Consider the following 22,935-nt stretch of genomic DNA (forward strand, 5'->3'; position numbering starts at 1 on the left):
GCTTCTTTTTTATGTGAATGGCAAGAAAATGATACCTTTTGTTCTTAACTCCCTTGTTTGAGCTCATTTGAGAACATACACCAAACCAAAAACACAAAATGTCTGTTAGAGTAAAAGCACTGAAACATTGTCCTCTCATGTGAATAATGTCTGTGCAAGAGTCTGATCTCTCCTATTCAACCAACAGATGAGGAATTCTAACACTTTTCTATGCATGTGTTAGTGTGTTTATTCTTTCATGATCTTGACATTATATAGTATACACTTTACCTTGTACACCACCTTGATATAAACTATAAAGATATACCTGTTAAGAAAATGGACTATATTATGGCACACAGGCTAAACAGCAGACCAATAGCCCAAGTTTCAATGCACAAAATGTCCTACTAAAAAGATGGTGAGGTAAGGATGTCCAACAGAGTGCTTGTCAAAGAGTCTGAAGGAGAGGAAGAAAATTGAGAAGGGGGGTAACCACAACATGTAGCTGGAGGGCCTGGAGAAGCAGAAGGGATGGGAGAGAGAAAGAGAATGAGTTAGGAGTCCATCCAACAGCCTCAGCTGTGAGTGTAAACCCATATGCTGTAATGGCAAGATACTGTTTAATCACTTGTTCTGCCCCATCTACAATCAAAATAATATGCAGACAAACATGGCCATCTAAACACATACAGCCAGATCTGTGTTAAATATGGCCCTATAGTGTATGATCCCCTTGGGGAGCACAGTTCCTTTCCTGGATGAATTACATATTTCATCACACCTCTACGGCTCAGCTGGAGAATGAGAGCACAGACGTCTTCATCAAGCCAATGTTAGACTTGTTTCGTCTGCCAGGTTTAATCACAGATACAGTCAGGTTACCTGTCACGCTGTCAACTATTGGTTTAAGGCACCAGGTCGAGACATCAGCTATCTCACTCGCCAAACTACATGTCATCCACAGTTCTAAGAGGCCCTACCACGTCATTAAATGCACAAGGTGGACAAAGACACATTATGCTTCCCATCGGTTGCCTTCATCTGACCAAATGAGTATCCAAATCCCTGTCATGTCCACTCACCATCACTGCGTCGATGAGATATTCCCCTGTAAATCTGAGTTTTTAAGTCACACAGGGCTACATGAGTGGCATTGAGGAGTCCAGTCAAGGAGAAAACTTGTTTTGAAGCAAACCAGAGATGCTGCATGAATGGCCTGAACCTTAAAATAAACTGGCAGTGCTCTGGATGAGCAATGAGAGCAAACCATAGCTGTGATGGCTGAGCATGGACAGTATTGAGAGAAAATGACATAAAACTTAGTTGACATTGTCCTGTTTGTCATCTCCAGTGAAAACACACACAAATAAGGGATTTGTAACTGAGCCGCACCATCAAATCAAACACTGTACACAGTCAGTTTTGGAAAATGCTAATAAAATCATACATTCAAAAGTCTGTACCACTTCCTTCTTCTATTTCTTGTGCTTAATGCATTACAGGGACTCCAAACAACACATCAATACTGAAATCAAATAAAATCATTTTCCATTTGAAGCAAAAACAAAAAAACAGATTTAGTAATTCATTTATCATTTTGTATCAAATATTTGCCCTGAGGATTACCGAACTGAGCCAAAACCCTGGTGTGCTACTACAAAATACTACTTTACCATACTTAAACAAAGTCACTTGTTTACAACTGCATAGTTACTGCATAAATAATTAAGGATCACCTTGATGTGCAGTTATCATGTAAGTGGTGGCGTTTTTGGTCTTGTATGTTTGTCTGTTGCTTGGCAGATTTCCTCAAAACCTATTTAAAGGATTTAAGTGACATTGCATGGAGAGTTTGGTCGAGGGCCAAGAGGACCCAGATTACTTTTGGGTGCAGATTTTCCCACTTATTAAGCAGGCAGGCTTAGGACATTGACCAATTCTCCACCATAGTAAATAGCCTGACCCAGCAGCCAAGCAGCTATGGGCCAATCCTAAATTGCCCTATTTATAATATAACCTACAGACCCACAAAATACTATATTTATATAATGTTAGGTTACTTCTTGGCTGAGGAAGGTCGTTACTATAGTAGTAAGTAAGCAAGTTAGTCAGGCATGCTAAAATTAGCAGGCACCATTTAAGACCAGAGCAGGAACTTTAACAAATTAGAAATCAATTGCATTGTTAAGATATTTGTGCTCTGGCAGAGTAACTGCTGCGTGTGTGGATAAGAGTTAGAATCTGCACGACTATCACACCCTGCCTGGCCAGACATCCATTACAGCCACAGGATCACTATAACACTTTACTAATGAAATGGGAAAAGCTGTGCACTTTATGATTTTACCTCGAAAAGACAGCAAGAACAGCAGAAAACAGATAAAGTTCAAGCTCATAGAAAGACATAAATAAGGCATTACCAAAGCAATGAAATTTCCCTGGGTGACTGGCTCACCTTGAAATTCTGCCGTTACAGGGAGTGTATTCAGGGAGTAGTTAAACAAAGCTGTTTCCAAACAGAGAAAGGAAAAGTTTGGACAACAAACAGGGACATGGGAACACAATCTAAAAGAAAATTAAAATCAGTTGAAGGACAGAGTAGAAAAATTAGTTTTTCAGGTTCATTGCTCCTTCTTAACAGCAGTCCTCACCACAACAAGACATACTCCTAAAATGATCTCTTGGGGTGGTTCTAGTAACAGACACAATCCAAATGCGATTTTCTCTTTTAAAACGCAATTGAATACACTGGCAAACGTGCTGATGGGAAGCAAAAGGTCGACTATTGAGCTAATAGAAAAAAATCCAGTGCTCTTTCTTGTTACCTATGGTGTTTAAAGCTGTATGCCTCAATATAAACACACATTTCCAATCAAACATAGAGACAACAAAACAGTTGAGTTTCGATTACTGAAACTCTATTGTTTAGTAATACAGAATGTATTTTTGAAAATATTAGTCAATAATACCTTTAGAAATAAACTCAAATTTGCACTTTAGGCATAATCTGTTGCACTACTAGGTGTACAAAGTTAAGTACTGTACTAGAGAAGTTATGATATTTAGAATATCTACTGTCAGATAGAGACACCTGACTTTTGATTTCTTTGGCTGAACTAAACCACTGACAGTGAGACGGCATCAAATTTCATAATTTTGCGCTAGTATCACTGTCACCCTTGAAAAGTGGTGTTGATTTCAGTGGCATAATCAGCCACATTGTAGTTAATTAAAAAGGTGTAAATGCATCCATCTCTCATATTTCATCTGCCCATGGTGTAACCATGTCAGTAAGCAGTCAATGGATAAAGTAGCTTACAGCCTGATTTTCTTAATTAAGTTTCACCAAAATTATACTGAAGTTAGCCAATGTTCTCAGTCTTATCAAAGCAACAAGGAAAAATAGCTCCAGCGATTTCTGCACATATAATCAAAAACAAGAAGATCAGAGCTGCTGCTTTTGATCCCTAATCAGTTCCATCACTGAATGATCTGTATGGGTGAGGGAGCGGTATGTTTTTGAGCCTGTGAAGACGATAAAACCTTTGTTCACAGTTTATAAAACAGGAATCATTCATGTGTTTGTATTTAGTTTACATGGATGTTAGCTTATACCTGCTAAACTGTTGACGTTGTAACTGTTATAATGCAGATGGGTTGTTTTTTTTTTTTTTATATTTTGTTACAAAACTGCTCAAGTGAATTATCACGACTTTTGGACCGGAAGAAGATTTGCATTTAGCCTATGAAAACAAAGAGGTTTTTTTAATCAGACCTGCGATCTGGCTAATTGAGAAGCACATATTTGGATAAGCGCCAGGAATCTCATCTAGATCTCATACACATATTATCCAGCTAGCCATGTGGTTTGAGGAGAAATATTCACTGAGTGTAAAGTACAATAACAGCAGCAGCTACAGCAGCCAGCCAATTTAACAGCTTGAAATCCAACAAGATCAAGTCAGATCAAAACATTCCACATCAAAAACACCAAACTCCTACTCCAGTTAAAAGCCCAATCACAGAGCACACATGTCACATAGCCTACCGGTCACAGAGGCAATTAAGAAGTGTGCCTGGAGCTTCTGTTTCCCTTAGAGGTTGCCCCAGGGAATTTGAGTCCCTGGGTTGAGCCTCCCAGTCAGACAGTCTTCTACACTATTCTGTATACAAAGCCCTTCTCCTTTTTCTGGAATTTGCAGAGCCTAACCCCAGCTATGGCCCTAACCTGACAATCTACAGCTCAAGGCATTTGATGGGTAGAGTTATTTGGAGGCGGCACACTCCCTGAGAGGTAGACAGAGGGATTCTGTTGTAAAGTGTTTTCTGTTTGTACACTGAAGCAAAAACACTGTATAGTATGCACTTTAAAACCACAAATCACTGCACTATTGATCTTAATAAATAGCTTTATAGTAACACAAATATTATTATTATTATTATTGAAGCCATACCCACTGTATGCACCCATGGGGCCAAAAGCCATTTTCCTGAACTGAAAAACACAATGGAGTCTCGATCCGTACTGGAATCCTGATTTGTTCTACACATATGTAAAGATGGTTGTGGTTAGGCATTGACCTCGAATGGATAAAGTCAGGGGATGAGACCTTAAGGTTTAACATCTAGTAAAGTCTTCTTTCCATACATGCCATACAGAACTCTTACAAAAGACTTTTTCAGCATTGTACAATTTAACAATGACAAATGTTCCATTCCACTGAGTCTATTTATATGTAAAGTATAAAACCCTGATTACAAAGAGACACTGTTGATTGGTAACAGTGTTAATTTCCATAGATTAATTATGTAATAGGCAGATATGCTTCTATCATCAAGACATTGACCTAAGAGAGAGGCTTTCATTTGTTCTCAAACAACATTTACTCTCAGCATTGGTTTGGTAAAGACAAGGTAAGAAAGATGCAAGTGTAGAAATTGTTTAGAGTTAAATGACTGATTTTTCTTTTGGACAAAAAGCAAAGTACCTGAATGGGCAGATAAAAAAAAAACCTATGGATACAGAGTAAGAGGTAGGTGTGTTGGTAACTGGTAGGAAATGGAAAAGGTAAGACACTTACATTGCCCATATACTCGGACAGAAGGTCTTGAAGAGCCTGGCGCACAGAATTGCATTCGGCCACGATGCGCTCCCTGCGGTCATCACGTGTGCAAGAAGAGTCGGCCATGAGGGCAGCGCCGCTGATAATGCTCTCAAGGCGCTCCTCCAGGGAGGGACGGAATCGCTCCTCACTAAACGCCAGGGGGTCCACGATGATTTGTTTCTGTAAGGAAAGGGTCAGAGGGGATATTACACAGGGAAGAAAAATGCTAAAAGTCATCATAGTATGCTGATCTCCCCCTCTGCAAGACTGAAGAGGGAAATCTGCCAGGCAGGAGAGGGACAGATTTGACAGGCTGACAGGTTGGCTGGAAAATCTGAAGGGAAGAATGTGTTGAGCTGTCCCTATTGTGTCCATAGACCAAAAGACAATCACTTGGTCTACAGTTTCATCAGCAGTCCCGTTTCTTGGCTAATTAATGATATGACAGAGCTAGCAGAATGTTCTCACTCAAAAGTTTAAAAAAAACAACAGAGAACAGACAACAGATAAAAACAGAAAATAAAAAATACAACATTTGTTTCCCCTCATCCCCTTCCTCTCAAATTCAAACACATCCTGATCAGGCATATTTTCATAGTTTCACGTAATACAGCCCAGTGTTGGAAAAAAAGATAAAACTGTGCTCTATTAATTTCAAAACAATTCAAAGCAAGGCTAGGTGTCCTTATTTAGCCAAACCTATTAACCCTGATGAACAAAAGCATGAATCCAAACACTGTTGTCAGAAAAGCACGAATAATACAGTTGTGAGAAGTACTTAAGCCTTCAGATAACTCTGTTTTAATCATTGAAATAGAATAGAATTAGAATGAACATGGCACTGTGCTGCCCTGTTTGGCTCATTTTCTGTAACTAGTGCAACATTAAAGCAGTGGTGTCAAAGTGATCCGTGATGGACCAACTATTTGATTGGCTTCACCAAATTGTACCCAGGACTTCCTTTTTTTGTCTGTTTCAGAGAAAACAACAATGGCTTATCCAAAGTACTAAAGTTACCATTAGTGGGGACATTTAGTTGTATTTTCTCTTCCAGACTCCTCTGCTCTGCTGATAGTCAGGTTTGTTGACTTATTGAAGATGAAAACAGCTTCAAAATTCACTTTCTTAGTGCCCTTACTAGAGAAAATAAGGTCACGCTATATAACCAATCACTTTGGAATGATAAAAACATAGCACCAGAAAAGTTATTTTGAGGGTCTGATGAATGAATCAAAGCAAGTAAGCAGTAGTACCATGTTTGCAATGTAGACTACAAGATCCATTTCAGACAACAGATGTGCCTATGAATATGTAATTATATATAAATATATAATCCCTTTTGTGAAAGGACTTTGATTTTATAGTCTTTGCTACCTTTCTTTTGAGACACAGAAGTGCTGTATCAAACCACTGTCCTCCCTTTTATATCTGCGGGATAAGAGAGAACACTTAAATGTCTGATTTCACAGGGCAAGCCTGCTGAGAGAGGAAACTAGTTGACATGCTGGAGAGGTACTGCAGAGGGTTAAGGTATCACCGTTATGCTTGTGGCAGCTAAAGAAAGAAAGCCAACTCCCCAATGACAAATGGACTCTGGGCTTTCACAGATGCCTTATTGCTACAAAATATTAAACAATTCATCTGTTAGAAGTGTGGTTTATTAGGCAGCACGCCCTCTATCACAGCCACCTCCAGCCCCCTCCATCCCGTCTCATCTGACCTCCTCTGCTTGCGTGTCATATCACCATAGCAACAGGCACACGAGAGAGACACGGAGGAGGAAGCGGAGAGAGAGACAGAGAAGTGAGGGGGGGTTGACTCATTTGCTAATTTTGCCTTACACTTGAAATTGGCCATCAGAAAGGAGCTACTCTGGAAAAGGCCTGCATAAGAGTTTTTTGGGGAGTGACTTTCGGCTAGCTGAAAAATATTTACTGATGCAGATCAGATCTGAGAGACTGCATTGTTGACACTTGTTTTATGCAGATTAATCATTTGACATACCATCTGTCAGAGAGGAATGCCATTATAGTTTATAACAGTGGAACATAAATTTATGTGACTGTAATCCTGTCAGCCTGTGTGGCCAGCCACCAGTCCATTTCTGAACACAAAAACTTGCAAATCACTGTTATAATACTTGCAAGAGCAACACAGATTAAAGCCAACTGCAGTATCAGGTACACAAACTTTCTCTTCCTCTATCAGGTTACCATTCACTATAAATGCAAATTTAATGAAAGCAGAAGTGGCATGGTTTCATATAGTCAGTACTAAGACTATTTTGGAAAGAAATGCTCACTTGATGAAGGATGCTTTAAGAGGAATGCCTAAAATACCACATTAGCTACTTAAAAAGCTTAGCTTTAGTAAATTTTTCATTAGTCTTGCTAAGAGCTACTGACTCTAATGGAGAATTTAAAAGGTAGGCCTAAGCAGTTTTACTGACAGAAACAGGGCATAGCATGTAACTTGTAACCTAGAAGCAAGAAAAATGTCATCTGTGTAGGTATCATTGCGTTTCAAAATTTAAATTGTCCTATATATTTTCTAATCTCTGTGTGTTCACTTGAGGAGCATCATGCGTGGAAAGTGACAGTCACATAGATCCTATCACAGCAATCATGTCGTTGACAGAGGAATTACACATGTAAGTGTAATTACATGTGTGAAACTGGGCATCCGATAAATTGCTTGAGATTCCTATCATTAACTTATTATAAACATCTATGTACGACAACGGTTGCTTCTCCTCTTGTCAAACAAATACAAACATCCCATGCACCATCAAACTGAAAACATTGGTGTTTAATAACCACCTTTAAGATGCCTGCAAAAGCCATGAGTAATTAAAAGTGTGTCATATTGCCATGGGCTCATAAAACATGAGCATGCAGATTACATCAATCACACGAGTAAACAACATGGAGCAGGTTAGCTTTGAGGATCTGTTTAAAATCTTTGGAAGCTGTCTGAACATTAACAAATGTCCTGTAAATAAAAAGGTGCCTTGTCAGTCTGATGGAAGTCAGAGGCAGTAACAAGAAAAAAAATCAGGTTAATCATCTTTGCATTTATCACAACAGGCAGCATTAAGATGATTAGCTCAATGTTTTATCCAGCTGCGGTCTTGATGTTGTTTCATGTCAATATTATGATGACTAGTATGTCATAAGTTTCATATACATTTATATTTTTGTTCATATCAAGCAATCGTTGACTGATGGTCTTAAAATTGCATTCAGCTTCAATCCAGAGTTGAATTTTTAACTCCAGATTTTCAGGACATGCTGAATATACTTTGAATACACACTAGATGACATTCATTTACTTTCAAAATGTGAAGGTTTAAACATATATAAAATGTTTTGAATATATGAGGGACTAAGAGGCAGCATGACAAGTGTTTTTAGTAGATTAAGGGTCTTTCCTGTTCTAAATGTCAAATTAAGTACACTTCTGTTGGCAACATAATGACCATGTCTTGCATGTTCTCACCTCTTCCTGAAATGAGGGTATTAAGGTGCTCAGCTCGCCATGCTTTTCCAGTAATAATGACTCAAAATAGGCGTCTGCTGTATTCTTTAGAACCGGCCAACTGAGCAATGGTGGAGCAAAGTTCAGTAGCTACCAGCAGAAATGTGGTTCATTCAACTTATATACAAGAGGTCTTATTTTATATTTTAAGTAGAGCCTTATGTATGCATCTTTCTGAAAGCTAGAGCTGTGTAAATCTCCTTCATTTGACATAGAAGCAAATCAAGGAATGAAGTAGTAGTCACGCAGGACCATATTCAAAGCACCCCAAAGCCATGTCCCAATTTGTCCGCATATCTCGTCCTAATTTCCAACTCGACCCCAAGCCCTTTAAGGGTTTTTGGTCATTTTATGATTCAGTTGGGCAAGTTAAAAATCAAACTAAAAATCTGACCTAACTAAAACTATTAAGAGAGATGGATGATGGCGTGTTCGGAAAGGTTAAACACCTTTGGAACCAAACTGTTGTACAGAAACATCGAAGCTTGTTTCTTTTTTCCTTTGATATTTTTTTTATGTTCTTTTTCTTTTCATGATCTTTTCAACTTCATGTTTTTATGGTTTTGGCAGATACCTAGATGTCTGGCCTGAACTCGTCAAAAAAGGCAAATGGGTTGTGACTTGTGAGCCAGTCATTTGACTTACATCAAAATTGTTGAGGGCATAGGCGAGCTCTCCACCTCCTGCTGGCTGACTGAGTGCCGAGTCCTCGGTGGCAGTGGCCTGAGCGGCGTTGGAGATGCCAGAGACAGCATGCTGCAGCTGCTTGTAGATCAGGTCACGGTTAGCCTTGTAGGCTGCCACGTCAGGGTGCTGGAGGCAGGCGCGAGATGCTGTGTACAGCATGGGGATGTTCCTCTGAAGGACCCCGCGAGCAGCAGCCATTTGGTCCTTGTGGTGGACGTCCTTTAGCTCCTAGCAGAATAAGATGAAAAGGGAGGTAGAAAAGGATGAAAAAAAGAATGGGTTAAACTGGAGGATGGAGTACTTAAAGGGGGCTGGGTGGTAATGTACTTTACATTCAAAATGGGCCTGTCATGCCCTTATGGAGACACTAAGTGTGACAGAGTTTGTTCTGGATGACCCAGATTTATTTCTGTCCCCTGCGGTAACACAACATAGTCATAATCAGGCCATTATAATATGCCTTTGCAAATTAATGCGCTGCTATTCAGACCTCAGCATTATATTGCAAATACATCTTCTTAGAAGAGAGAAGAGGAGATAGTGATCACTGGCATAGATTTATAGCATAAAAAACAGCTTGCACACACAAATTGAAAGCCTCCCCCCAAAAGAACACTCCCAGGGTTGTTGGGGTTTTTTTTACACTGTTGCCTGAGACACGCTCTAAGAAAAAAAAGTCTTTAAGCCCCATTACTTCCCGCATTCACTTTGGTTAAACATATTTTGCTATCCATAAAAAGTGCAATTACATGTAAAAGCAATTTCCTCACAAGATAATCACTGATCATTTGGGCAAGTTTTCCATTTACAGAGGAGGGGGGGTATGGAGAACAACAATTGTCTAGACTCAGAGTAGATTTAGCAGTTTGAGACACAATTTAAGTGCATTTGACGCATGAAGCTGGCACTCGTCACTGATTCAGCTCTCTGACTTGATGCAATATTTTCAGTCATATATTTTGCGTGCTTAACCAACCGGAAAAAAATTGCATTATGATAACTTATTAATAAGAACAACTTAGTTACATTAACTACAAAATGTAATTGTTTGTATTAAGTTTGAGGGGGGGGGGAAACCACATAGTATAGTTTTTCAGTGGTAAAAGTTGTTGGGAAGATTTGGAAACCAGAAGCATGGGGTAAAAGGGATAGCTTAAAATACATTACTAAATTAGGGCTTTAATGGTTCATGTATTTTTGTTGAAACATTACAGGGGTTCAGGGGTCATCGTCGAGCGCACGCAGAATACTCAGTATGTAGATTGATGCAGCTCTGAATCTTTTAGCGATGCGAGTGCAAATAAAACACCAGAACTGGAAGGCTCACCTGCGGCTTTCCAGTCAACTACAATAAATCAGAGAATGCTGTTCACATGACGAGGACGTTGTTTCAGCATTTCTCTGTGGTTATAGTTAATGTGAATAGAAACACATTCAACACGATGATACACATTTGACGGCATCACCAAGATTCAACAATCACAGGGACGAAAAAAACAACCCCTATTTTGTTTTGTCAGTTTTACAGCATAAGAGATGCTTTTTGTAGTGAGGTGCTCAACGGTTGTTCAGTGTTCATCAAGTGTGAAATAGAATTGTCTGGAATGTTCCTTGTTCTGTTTTTTTATACAAAGTTTCCTTGCATTGATTTATTTGAGGCAGCTTGCCACAATATCAACAAAGAGCGGGCGATATGACAGCATATATTGTTTAAGACAGAAAATTACTAATATGGAAGATTTCAGCCATATCGCCCAGCCCTGTGACAACATTGTCTGTCATGAATTGATTTCTTTTACTTTTTAAATTAGATACATTTTTATTTAATTTCCCTCTCAATGACAACGACCCCGTCTGTGTGAATAGCCCCACCTCTCCTTGCACACCGGGGATTCGGTCGGGCACAGCTGCGACGTGGCCGCCGGCAAAACCACCACACAACAATACTTGTTGGACCGGACGCACCGCAGCACGTTTCAGAAGGATCCCAGAAGTGGTTCTCCGCTCTGCTCTACAAACACGTGCCTAATCTATTTTTGACAGAGCTGTGGTGCGGCTCTCTGAAGTCTTTCAAGATGGAGAAGAAATCCAAGCGTTCCTCTTCTGCTAGGCACAGTATGTCAAAAATATATAGGCTACGAAATAATTATGAGTATGAAAGTATTTTTAACAACTATACCGCAATGTATTTTTACCAACTGAAACACAGCGCCAAATATTCAACCCACGTAATTCATAATCTGCAGACACCACCCAACCCACCCCAGCCTCCACCACAAACAGTCAAGTTCTTTGGGAAAGACTGGTTTAACAAAGTTTCCAGTGGGCGAAATATTACTCAGTCCACAGAAAGAGGATCTTTGACACTTTTGGCACTACCATCTGTCCAAATGTATCTTGTTATATTCTATACCTTGACCTAAACTGGGGCATGAACTAAATCTTGACTTTTGCATACTGTTACATCCATGTAAAGCATATAGTACATCCTTTGCAGTTAGTTTGATGATAACTTGACAAATAATGGTAAAAAGTAAAAATGGTATCTAAAAACATTATTGCCTTAACTTTCTATATTTCCAGTAATTAGCAGGTATGTGCCTCTCCTGGAATTGCACCAAGGAAAACTATGAAGTTGTTTCATCTGGAGAAGGAAATGGTTTTTGTCACATTTAGTTTCAAACTGTTAAGCTCTTTTCTTGCACTCCCACTTTACTGCAATCGGAAATAAGAAGCTTGTTCATGCTTACTGCATCTAATCGCCCAGCAAAGTCATGAGGCACACTTCTTCCTGTTAACTCTCTCCTATTGTTTTTCTTTCCTCTTGCTGTGTGGGTTGGAGAGGTTTATTTTGTTATGAGTGACAGAGAACATTAACACCCATTTAGGTACCTGAGAACCTCCCAACCCAATTAAATCAACCAGACTCCTCTGCTCCCACGACCTGACTTTTTTGCTAACTGTACATTACCTGCTGTCTCTTGGCGGCCATGATGTTCAACTTGTCCACCTCTGGTTTCAAGGCTTTATATTGGATCCCAAGGTCCTGCTCTGTTCCTGCATTACGCACTTTCACAAGATTTTCCTCCACCTGAGCCGGGAAGATGCAAAATTTGAGCAACACTTTAGAAAAAATACAGTGCTTTGCTGTAGGTTATCAAAATTAAAGAAAATGACTGATCAATTTGAACATCACTAAACGATAACTGCTACAATATAATCAATTTGAAAATGTTTGCACTGTTTTATAATGTCCAGGTGTGAAGCAAGGCAGAACACATCAAGATTTCAAAGAGCAATTTTCAAAATTGCAATCAAACCAAGCCGATTAAGCTGTAGCTTGTCTTCTTAAGTTTCAAGAGGTGACATGTTCCAGCCGATTGAAATGATAACAACTCAAAATGACATCAAAATTGCAGTAGACCCACAGAATACCCTTTTTGTTTGTTTTGATACATTAACATTGGGCTTTTCCAGAGAAATATAAACTTTTAGTTTCTTTCTTTAATTTATTTTTTATTATAAAGGAATAACTATATATGAAAGGAAACGTTTGTTCAAATTGATACCACACCTTACATCTGTCCATTTGGTTAAAGTATGTTTATACCTTACAAATCAGTCTTAAATCAAGAAATATTGTAAAAATCTTTCTGAATACTATTAGACATCTCATGTAAACTTGCACTACTGGGGGAATTGCTTTAACAAAATGAACACCTTAATGCAGTCAACCAGTATCAAGTTGATATATGCAAATAGAGTACAATTTCCATGCTCAAACTAAGTGATCAGTTCGTAATAATGTTGTTGACAGAGCACATACAGTCACACTTGTTTTAATTGAGTAGAATAACTATTTTTTTATGAAATTAAGCTTGCTTGCAGTTTAAATTTAATGTGAAAAAAATAAACTCTCACCAGTTTAAGCTGCAGAAGAAGTTTGTAGACATCAGACATGTCTGCCAGCACCAACAGATGTGTGACCGCTGACAGGAGGGCTCTGGCAGCGCGAACCATATTGCCCCTCTTCACAGATGAGCAGGGGTCTTCTGCAAATTCTCCAGAAGCCTGCCGCATTGCCTCACCTGAGAACAAGTGACAAAACAGAACATCTGCTGTAACTTGAAGATTTAAACTGAAACTAATCAAAACTGCATAGAATGTTATGGATTCACAGTTTAGACAAAATTAACATTTGTAACGACAGTGCTTAACCGACAGTGTCCTGGTATTCATCCACTAACTAGAGTTATTTGGCACTCAATGTAGTGAACATTGTTTTATCAGTGCTTATTAAACCTCCAGCTCTGACCAGACATTCTGACAGAATGACCGGCAGATGATTCGCTCTCATCTGCACCCCTATGAACTGCTTTTGCAGGACATGAAAATTGTATTAATAAATTACAGCACAGCGTCCCATCCCATGCGTCAAGTTTATCCACATGCTCTCGACACTGTGTCACAGGGCAAAAAGGCTCTGTGTCTAAACTGCGTATAATGACAGGAAAAAACCTGCATCCTTACATTCCTGCTAATAACTCATGACAAGAGTTTGTTCTCTGGGGTAGACAGCGTTATGTTAGCAAAAGAGATAGACAGGTCCATTGTCAATGTGTTTGTGAGAGAAAGAGAGAGAGTCAGTCAGCAAGGACGGGCTCACACAGCGCTACGATTTAAATAGTAAATAAACAAAATCAATATATGGCAGTCAATGTTTATAATGTGGCGGGCAGCTACAAATAAATCAATATATGGGAAACACTGGTAGCAGTAGTAGTAGTAGGAATCTACAGGAGCATACAGCAATAGTAGGAGAGCAGTCATGTCTGTTCCAGGCTACAAGTTAATTGCCTCGGGAGTCTTCATTTGAGACAAAGAGGAGTGTGCGGTAGAGAAGCAACAGTCTGACGCATTTCCCCTGGCCCGCTTAGGGTCAGCACGTGTCGCACAGAGCAACAAAGGCCCACACAGATACACACACACCTCTTCAATGTCCAGTAATAATTTGTGCCTGCACACGGACATGCACACACAGCCCTCAAAAAAAAAAAAAAAAAAAGGAGGTCAAAGCCACAACAAAGGAATCACTGTCTGGTTTGTCCAGCACCATGCTTTGTCCCACATTGGATGGGCCTGCACAGTTGACTGGGCACACAAATAGACTTTGTAAGCTCACATTATGAACAAGACAGTAAATCCACAAAATAGTTTACTTCAGAGGAGGCACAGCCAAATTCAAACTCTAAAAAACGCCTTATAACAGCTATGTCTGTATTGGAGATCCAAGGCCAAAACAAGACAAGTACTTATCTTGTCTACTTTTCTATGATGTGGTGCAGTTCTATAGAGTGTACCAAAAAAAAAAAGACAAGCAGCGACATGAATCATTCTCTAACAGCAAGGTGATGTGTTCTAGGTAAAAACTGAAAACTAGTTTTGCAGCTTTTCATTCTCATCAGTTGTTACTGTTTTGCTAAATGCTTTTTCTATGACAATCTTGTATAAATAGCAGCTCTGCTCTTTTGGCAACACTGTCTACAAAGACATGCCATCAATAGAGAGTTTACTTTCCTTTTACCCAATGTGTGGTGGGATGGACTCCAGCCACAACTGAACTTAGCAGGGTAAGCAGTTTAGACAATTAAGGATGGTTTTCAAAACAATCAGTTATAAGAAGTGATGTAACAAAATATTGCAGCATGGTATTTCATAACACAAAAAGGTAACACTGAAAAATGGATTGCAATATCGACTAAATCTTTAAACTGGTTATGTGAACGTGCAGGGTAAGAGCTGAGAGCTGTGGAGTGTTTTTTCATTCAACAACAGTGTCAGTGTACTGTATCGCTCCAAGATAACGAGGATGCTGGATTTAGATACAACGTTAAGTGCGTGCTTGGCTTTGACCTCTGGAATGTTTTCTGCATGCTTTGGTCACAAGCAGTCAATGGATGAGTCTCCCAACTGATGTTCGCTGTGAGAACAAAGGGTGACTGTAGGTGCAGCTCAGACAGGTTAATTTCCAAATGTATCAGAAACTCCAGTCTTCCTTATTTCCTTCAGATGACCATCTCCTGGCTGCCCCCGTGTCTGAACATTCATTGAGTCATGCAACTCAGAATATCTGCGTATTTTCACTCGAGTAGAAACATCTTCAACTTGAGCAGAAAAAAATCTGCAGACTATAAAGCAATCTGCCTGTTTGTCTATGTTCAGATATATCCGCTAAATTCTGATGCCATATGCATTAATGAAGGCATTACCTGCATTCATGCCACTTCTAAATAAGACATTGCAAATGTAAAGTCAGACTGTCAGCATTTGCTTTGGTAATTTGAGTTTATAAATTGGACAATGCGTTTAGATAATAGTAGCCCAATCAAGTATATACATTGCCTTTTAACCCTCATGACCTAGCCAGGCTAGTCATTGACTACTGCTTTCAATCTTTATGATCAGCTAAGCTATTTGTGTCAGGCTCCAGCTCCAAACCTCACACACAAAGTGGTATACATGTTCTCTTTTTTTATTCATTACTAGCACAAGATGTTTTTTAATAAAGACTTCAATTATAATCAAGATTTATTGTTTAAGATATATCATGTACGTCACTGTGACTCAATAACAAAAAATGAGTCACCTTACTGATTAGAAGAGTAAGCTAATGTTGCAATTCTACAGGCTTGACTGGACTGAGAAACTTCAGTGTGAAGAAAAAATAAGCTACTTGGCTTAGTAAAGGAAACATCAATAGCAAGCCATCAGTAGCATCCCCCTCCTTGGAGTAGGTACATTGACAACTTGTTAGAAACCCATGTTGCTTGCTGTGCTAATACAACCCCACACCAAAAACCTTTGCTAACGGCAGCATCATGCATGCCCCCTAGCACTTTCATAAATAAAATAAATGTGCACTTCAACAACTTACTTTTTGAAACACTATAGTCACTGACTCAACAATCAGAGGGTTTGATGTGTGCAAGCACTGCTACCAACCCGAGAAAAACATATGTAACTGCAATGTTGCAATTCTAGTCATCTATGGATGAAAAGACCTTGAAATCCATAGGGACATCACAACGTTAAAACAATTAACTTGTGGAGTGCTTTGCAGGGATCTAGTGAAATACTATTTTTATAGATGTTTTTGAATATTTGATAGGATTTTCTTGTGTACAGTATTATGGTATCATCCCAATTACTCATTTATGCCACTGGATAACAATTTGCCTGACTGAATCCCTTGTGAGTGTCTGTGTTAAATTTCTATTTTAGCTCATCATCACATCCATGCATATATTTCTAGTATTGGAAACACTTGAAGTGAAATGTCAAACAAAACAAAACAAAAAGATAAGCAAACAAACACTGCCACTGCTTTGCAGCATCTGAGCAGGTTTTGACAGGTGCCTCCTTTCTGTAAGTTTAAGCTACTTTCTTTTGTTTTGGGAGAATTGTATTTCTGTCCACCGTTTTATTACTGCGGTCTTGCTATGTCAACTTGTCTGTATAACTTTACATCACAGCTGAGGCCAATCACAGGCTGTGTTTCATTATATTTTATACAATGAATTGTAACCTGATGCTTTCACCTGTGTTTTCTATTACATAAATCAAGACATTTCCACTGCAAATTGATAAACAGGCACAAATTGGTGCATAAAAAAATTCAAAACCCAAAGATATTATCATTTAGAAGTAAAAAAAAAAAGTATTAAATCGTCACATTTGAAAAGCCTGTACCTGAGAATGTTTGGCAGTTTTGCTTAAAAACCTACAGAAGCAATTATTCGATATTGAGAATAGTTGCAGATAAAGTTCTTGGCAAACAACTAACCAATTAAGCAAATTTGCTTTTCAAGAGTCAAAAGACACAGTGGTGTCTAAACAGTAACCTAACTCTAGTCCTTGCATTGCGAGACAAAGTGTTGTTTGGTTTCTTTCATTGGGAAATTACTTCAGTGACTGAAAATGTATTGGAATAGTAATGGGTGATTAGGATTAATTCATTTATTTTTATTTTTGTAATCATTCAAATGGGCATTTTGTGGTTAATTTTTAAAACCCAGTAAGGCAAAGATTTGAGGAAAAAAAGTTGCACAATCAAACCTGTAGAACAGGGATCTCACACAGCTTCTGATCAGCTTACCCAAGCAGAGAGCTAAAACAGTTTGTGCAAATGATCGACAACAAGGACCTCAAACACAGTCCACACCTTCGGGCTGTTATCCCCCCCCCATGTGAACAAAATCAATAAGGCCATTTTCAGGGGGCAGATAGTGATCAGTGCTCCTTTAATAAACTTCCATCCATCTAACGCTCACCTGCGGCCCACCAAGTGCATGATGAAATGATTAAAATGTATATCACACAATAAGACCGCCAAACAGCAGGACAACAGAGACACAGACAGGGAGGGAAGGGCAAGACAGAGAGAACAAGGACAAGAGCAGACAGAAAGGGCAGCATAAAGAAAAGTCTTTAAAAAGAAGGTAAGAAATTGATGCATGTGGTAAACATGCAAAACAAAACAGATACGTATTCAGAAAACATAACTGGAGAAAAACATCCAATACATTTTAAATGAGAAAAAAATATAGTGTAGTGTAATAAAAACATAGTCCACTAGTATGCATAGTCATTCTTAATGATCATGTCAGATCCCCCCCCCCCCCCATTCAAACAGCTGGTAAGCCACAGCTGGGTGAAAATGCTTTCTGAATCCAGGGGATGGGGGGGTGTTACTCTACTCAATAGCCGTATTATCAGTCCAGGCACGCTCCACTGAGCAGCATGGCATAGCTGACAGCCAGACCGAGGCACCAGCTAACAACAGTCAGTGAATTCCAGCCCAGTGACAGCTTACCACAACTACAGTAACATTCCTGGGCACTGAGCAGTGCACAGGCTATCTAGCAACATGTCATCTACCTCCCAACTACTCGGAGCGGAGCTTGAGCAGGGGACATCTAACTCGCTGGGCATCTGGGGGAAAAAGACACAGTGACACAGATGTCGCTTCACAAGGTGATAACAGCCACCCTCGAGTCATAGCTCCCTGGTCTCAATGGTCTGCTAGTGTGTCAAAATACAGTCAGATATCCGAAGCGGAGAGGAATAAATGAGACCTGCAAGTGTGGCTGGTAGATGATGGAATCCGCTGTCGCAAGCTAAATGGTAATTTAATTGGGTAAGTGGCTGGTGATCTGATGGTGGATTCTGGTCTTAAGATGCACAAGTTGTTCATTCTGCCACACAATGAACCAGAGCTCCACTTAGACCAAAAAATAACCTTAAACACAGCGTGCCAGACAAATCCCCACCACCACGCTCCCTCAATCGTCATAGAAAAGATGATTTCACTTTGTCATCATCAGTATAGAGAACTTAAGCTGCACATGGTTAAAGCTAACACATCTAACAGGCTTGGTGTGAGTGGACTAACACAAGTAAATCAAGCTGACTATATGCTCCTGAAAAGGGTCTTTTAAAGATCAGACACTGCTCAAACAATAGTGTGAAGGTAGTTTCATACAGTAATTAGTTGTATTTCTGCGGTAGTGAAGTGAATAGTGAAGGTGTGGACGAATGGCTAAAATCATTACCAATATAATGAAGGATATGTTCCTATTATAGATGTAAATCACTGTTGATCTCTTTGTGTACATCAGAAGGAAACTCACTAAACATGTTAAACAAAAACACTGAATATTTTATGCATTAATATGAATTAGATCAGTGGGTTTTTTTTAACCTTTTTTTAGGACAAGAACTCACAAATTGAAGTTTTTGACACCAGAATCCTACAGTTGTCAACTATATGTGAGATAGATAGGCAATAATATTGAATTATTGCCCAGCCTTATTTGAGGAATATTTTCCTTTATAACAAACGCTGCAATTTAAATTGGAATGTTGTTCTGTTTTTTGTTTTTTCTAGTACCCCATTATTGGTGGGCTGTGACATATTCTTTGTTTTACAAGTCAAGTCATACCAAAGTCTCAACAAAAAAGTGTACACATAGAAAGCCATACAACAAATATTCACCATAATGGTCTTATTTCTCTAATGGCATAAACTTAAGGCTTAGATGATCCCCGTCTTACTTTTCCTCACAGAAAAACCCAAAGAAGAGAGGATATTTTGCACAACAGCCTAAACCAGGGATGTCAAACTGATCCATGAGCGGGCCGGTGTGGCTGCAGGTTTTCATTCCAACAAAGAAGGAGCACAACTGACTTAACTCATTCAATCACCAGAACTGTCTTCACACTGTTGATTTGTTGCATCAGGTGTGCTCAGTTGGTTGGAACAAAAACCTGCAGCCACACTGGCCCTTTCATGGATCAGTTTGACACCCCTGGTCTAAACTCACTAAAAAGACTGAGGTTTGTTGTGCTTTCGTCCAAATACCTCCTGGGCGACCTTAAACTGGGATACAAGAACACACACTCTTCCGAGGGGAAACATGGTTAAATTGGATCCTTGGAGAAGGCAAGATGACGACAGTGTATATCTTGATATGAATGTGAACTGTAGGCTTGTTTAAATGAATAGTATCTATTAATGGGCTCCCTGAATACCCCATAGCAAAAGGAAATCTATCAGGCTTAAAGCATGTTCTTTTTTAAAGGTCTTCCACAGGGGGCAGATGATATGTACATAGTTTATGATTTATTTATCATCCCTCCGATCTTAAAAAGCACTCTGTACAAGCTGGAAACCACACGCTACTGCAATATGCATTTTCAATATACCTTGCTTGCGGACATCTTCCACGGCAGCAGTAAGCTCATCCTTAAGGAACTGACTTTCCTTTGCAATCTTTTCTCCTTTCTCCAGGAAGTTCTGGGTGGCATTCTCCACAGATGCCGCCAAAACATGAGCCTTCTTGGAGCGTCCTTTCTTCTTGTTGGATGGGCCTTTGTTGCTGGAGTTAACCAAGGTGGTTACCTATGGCAGGGATATAAAAATGGTTTAACAACAGAAACAGCTGCCTCAGGAAACTGTGTCACTCACTTTAGCTTTAGAAAATGTAGCTGAGGTTTTTTTTTATTGTTTTAATATCAACTCGGTTTTAGCAGCTGCTGTTCCACCTTTCTAATGCCATTTTATTTTTCTAAATAAAATCACACACTGTGTTTACATTACCTGGGTGACCAGGGGCTCCAGCAGCCTCTCCACTGCCAGTGTACGGATCTCTAGACTCTTTGGGTCCCATTTAAAGTTGATGTTAGCTGTGTTGATGTTTGTCATGTTGTCAGAAATTCTGGGGGGGGGGGGGGGGGGGGGGAGTTGGCATAGTCAGAAAAAAGGTTGAAACAGAGAACTGGTGCTGAGTCAATTTCATTCTTCGGATGCAATGATAAAACACAATTTAGATTGAACAGCTTTGTATTTTAATGAATATCTATATCTATCTGACATGGTTGTGGCTTTATGTTACAGAGGGCAGGCATGTTTGTCAAGGAAAAAAAAAGATGTTTGTTTACTAAATGAAGCTTTCCTTTGCATTTCAGAATAGTCTCTAAAGGTTTGTACAATAGTCAAAATATTTAGGTCCTTCTTTGAGCCAGCAATGCCCCATCCCTGGCAGAATGACTGCCAAAGGCAGAGCACAGTAACACTGTGGCCCAATTTCGATTTCTCTTTTCAGGCAGTGACTGCAACTCCATTGATTAGCTATCTAACATGGAGGGGCTGGGACAATCAGCAAGCCCTGAGGGCTGAGGGACCTCAACTGAAAGTTGGTCAGCTGAATTATGAGAAAAATGTCTTAGATAGCCACTAACCTATATTGTCAACAAAAAGGATAAAATATTAAAACACCAGCATTTGGATGACTACCTTATGTTAAAAATATTAATATTGAACTGTTATTTATTAGTTGGGTGTGGTTTAATTTTTGCCTAAAAAGCCTGACTAATGTTTGCATTTAGATGGAGTGTATTTGTGCTGATTTATGGCCCCTTTTAACTTTTAATCAAAAATGCCAGGCAGTATGGATGGATACAGATTGGCTGGCACAGTTGTAACTCATTTTATCATTGACAAAAATCTTAAAGCACTTCCCCACTACTCAGGGAGGCTTTAATCCACAATTACTTATCAACCACTGCAAGGTCTCTCATCCAGTATAATTCAAAAAGGTCACTTCACACAAATCACCTAAAAATATTTCTCCTGGTGGTACCCAATCATGCAAAAAGTTTTGGTGTAATATGCTGAGGTGGGGACCATGTCCATTTAAGCAGCTTCTACCTGAGTAACTGGTCAATGGATTATTCCAAGAAGAAACGTTAACTGGGACAGCGCATGTACCTCCATCTGTATGAGAGTGGCAGTTTCAGACACAGATATCTCAGAATTGAGTCAAATGAAACAAAAACTATCTGCAAGGCGTGACACCACTAGGGGAACTTGGGTGTGATTTAGGGGAAATAACCCTTTAAACCCTCAGCATTTAACCAAATGAAAATTTTGAGGAACAACAGGGAGATTGTGTATTTTATGACAACTGAAATGCCCATTCCAAAAAGAGAAACGTCCTACAATTAATATTAACACGTTGAAGCTAACACTAATTACGAGTAAAAAAGCAAAAGGGTGGGTCGAACACCTTTAGTCAACAAGTGTTAGCCAGACGCTAACACGTACGTTAAGTAGCTTAAGTCGCACCTGTTGTGGCTAACTTTACCCAAATGAACGTTGGTTTAACCAGCTAAAGTGACGTTAATTGACATTGTGATCAGTACAGGATGCGACTATGCTTGCTTTAAAATGGGTGTTGACAAAAGTAAGTTTTCGTCAGGCATTTTGCTATAAATATGTCACCAATAACACATGAGCCAATGTAGCTTAACGTGCGGAATGTTAACGTTACCTGCTAACGAACAGTGTGCCAAACACTTTGCTAATGCTAAAGCTATCCGACACAACAAACATCAACGCTAGCTCCATTTGCCCACTGAAACAATGCGGAAAACTTTACCTGTCGTGTTAATGAGCTGTCCAATGAGCTATTCCACGTTATAAATATAATATTACTGTAACGTTTTAAACTTAACGAAAACAATCCACTAGCGAAACTGGAGTTTAAAAGTTCAAAATGGAGGAATGGGAATTACGGAGTTCCTGGCCACAAAAGTTTTCCTCCCTTTTCCTCCCCCTCGCTGGCTGACTCTAGTTATGCTCCTGGCCTTACAAGCTGCTTCCTCACGAAAATGACTACACGGTAAACACAAGAGTGGCTTAAAATGAGTTTCAGCATTAAATTACCTGAAAAGTTTCGGTCAAGATTGTTTCGATGTCGCAGACAACTGTCCAACAATGGATGAGGCGGAGGGGGCTGGGCGGTGACCGGGCTCCTGAACTTCCTGGCAGCGGGGCAGGGCGACCACAGGACACAACAAGCCCGCAAACAACGAGGTGTTTTGGGCGTGGCACTAACTGTATGTGCCCATATATGGAGTAATTATTGCTTTCATAAATCTAGCGTTTGACCGGGCGCAGCTGTGAGACGACAGTTTTACCTACTTAACATTTAGTCTGCAGTAGGAACTAGACACCAGGAATGACAAACCTTGTGACAGTGTCGTCACACTGTTAAAATAATCG

The 22,935-nt window shown here is 39.5% G+C and overlaps 1 protein-coding gene across 2 annotated transcripts in view; it reads right to left on the minus strand.

Annotated features, from left to right (window-relative positions):
* Positions 1-22,717, minus strand: part of ctnna1 (catenin (cadherin-associated protein), alpha 1) — an 80,901-nt gene extending 58,184 nt beyond the window's left edge. The window contains exons 1-7 of one of the 2 annotated variants that reach the window (XM_059345638.1): positions 22,597-22,717; positions 20,470-20,587; positions 20,076-20,271; positions 13,233-13,399; positions 12,283-12,402; positions 9,270-9,539; positions 5,064-5,267 (exon numbers count right to left, since the gene is read on the minus strand). In XM_059345638.1, coding sequence (XP_059201621.1) covers positions 5,064-5,267; positions 9,270-9,539; positions 12,283-12,402; positions 13,233-13,399; positions 20,076-20,271; positions 20,470-20,574 — 1,062 coding nt within the window. In that variant the 5' untranslated portion in view covers positions 20,575-20,587; positions 22,597-22,717. Of the gene's footprint in view, positions 1-5,063; positions 5,268-9,269; positions 9,540-12,282; positions 12,403-13,232; positions 13,400-20,075; positions 20,272-20,469; positions 20,588-22,309; positions 22,460-22,596 lie in introns of those variants that run through there. The other variant, XM_059345639.1, reaches the window with a different exon arrangement.
* Positions 22,718-22,935: the final 218 nt, after the last annotated feature.

The sequence above is a fragment of the Centropristis striata genome, chromosome 12 (assembly GCF_030273125.1).
Source record: "Centropristis striata isolate RG_2023a ecotype Rhode Island chromosome 12, C.striata_1.0, whole genome shotgun sequence".
NCBI classification, from domain to species: Eukaryota; Metazoa; Chordata; class Actinopteri; order Perciformes; family Serranidae; genus Centropristis; species Centropristis striata.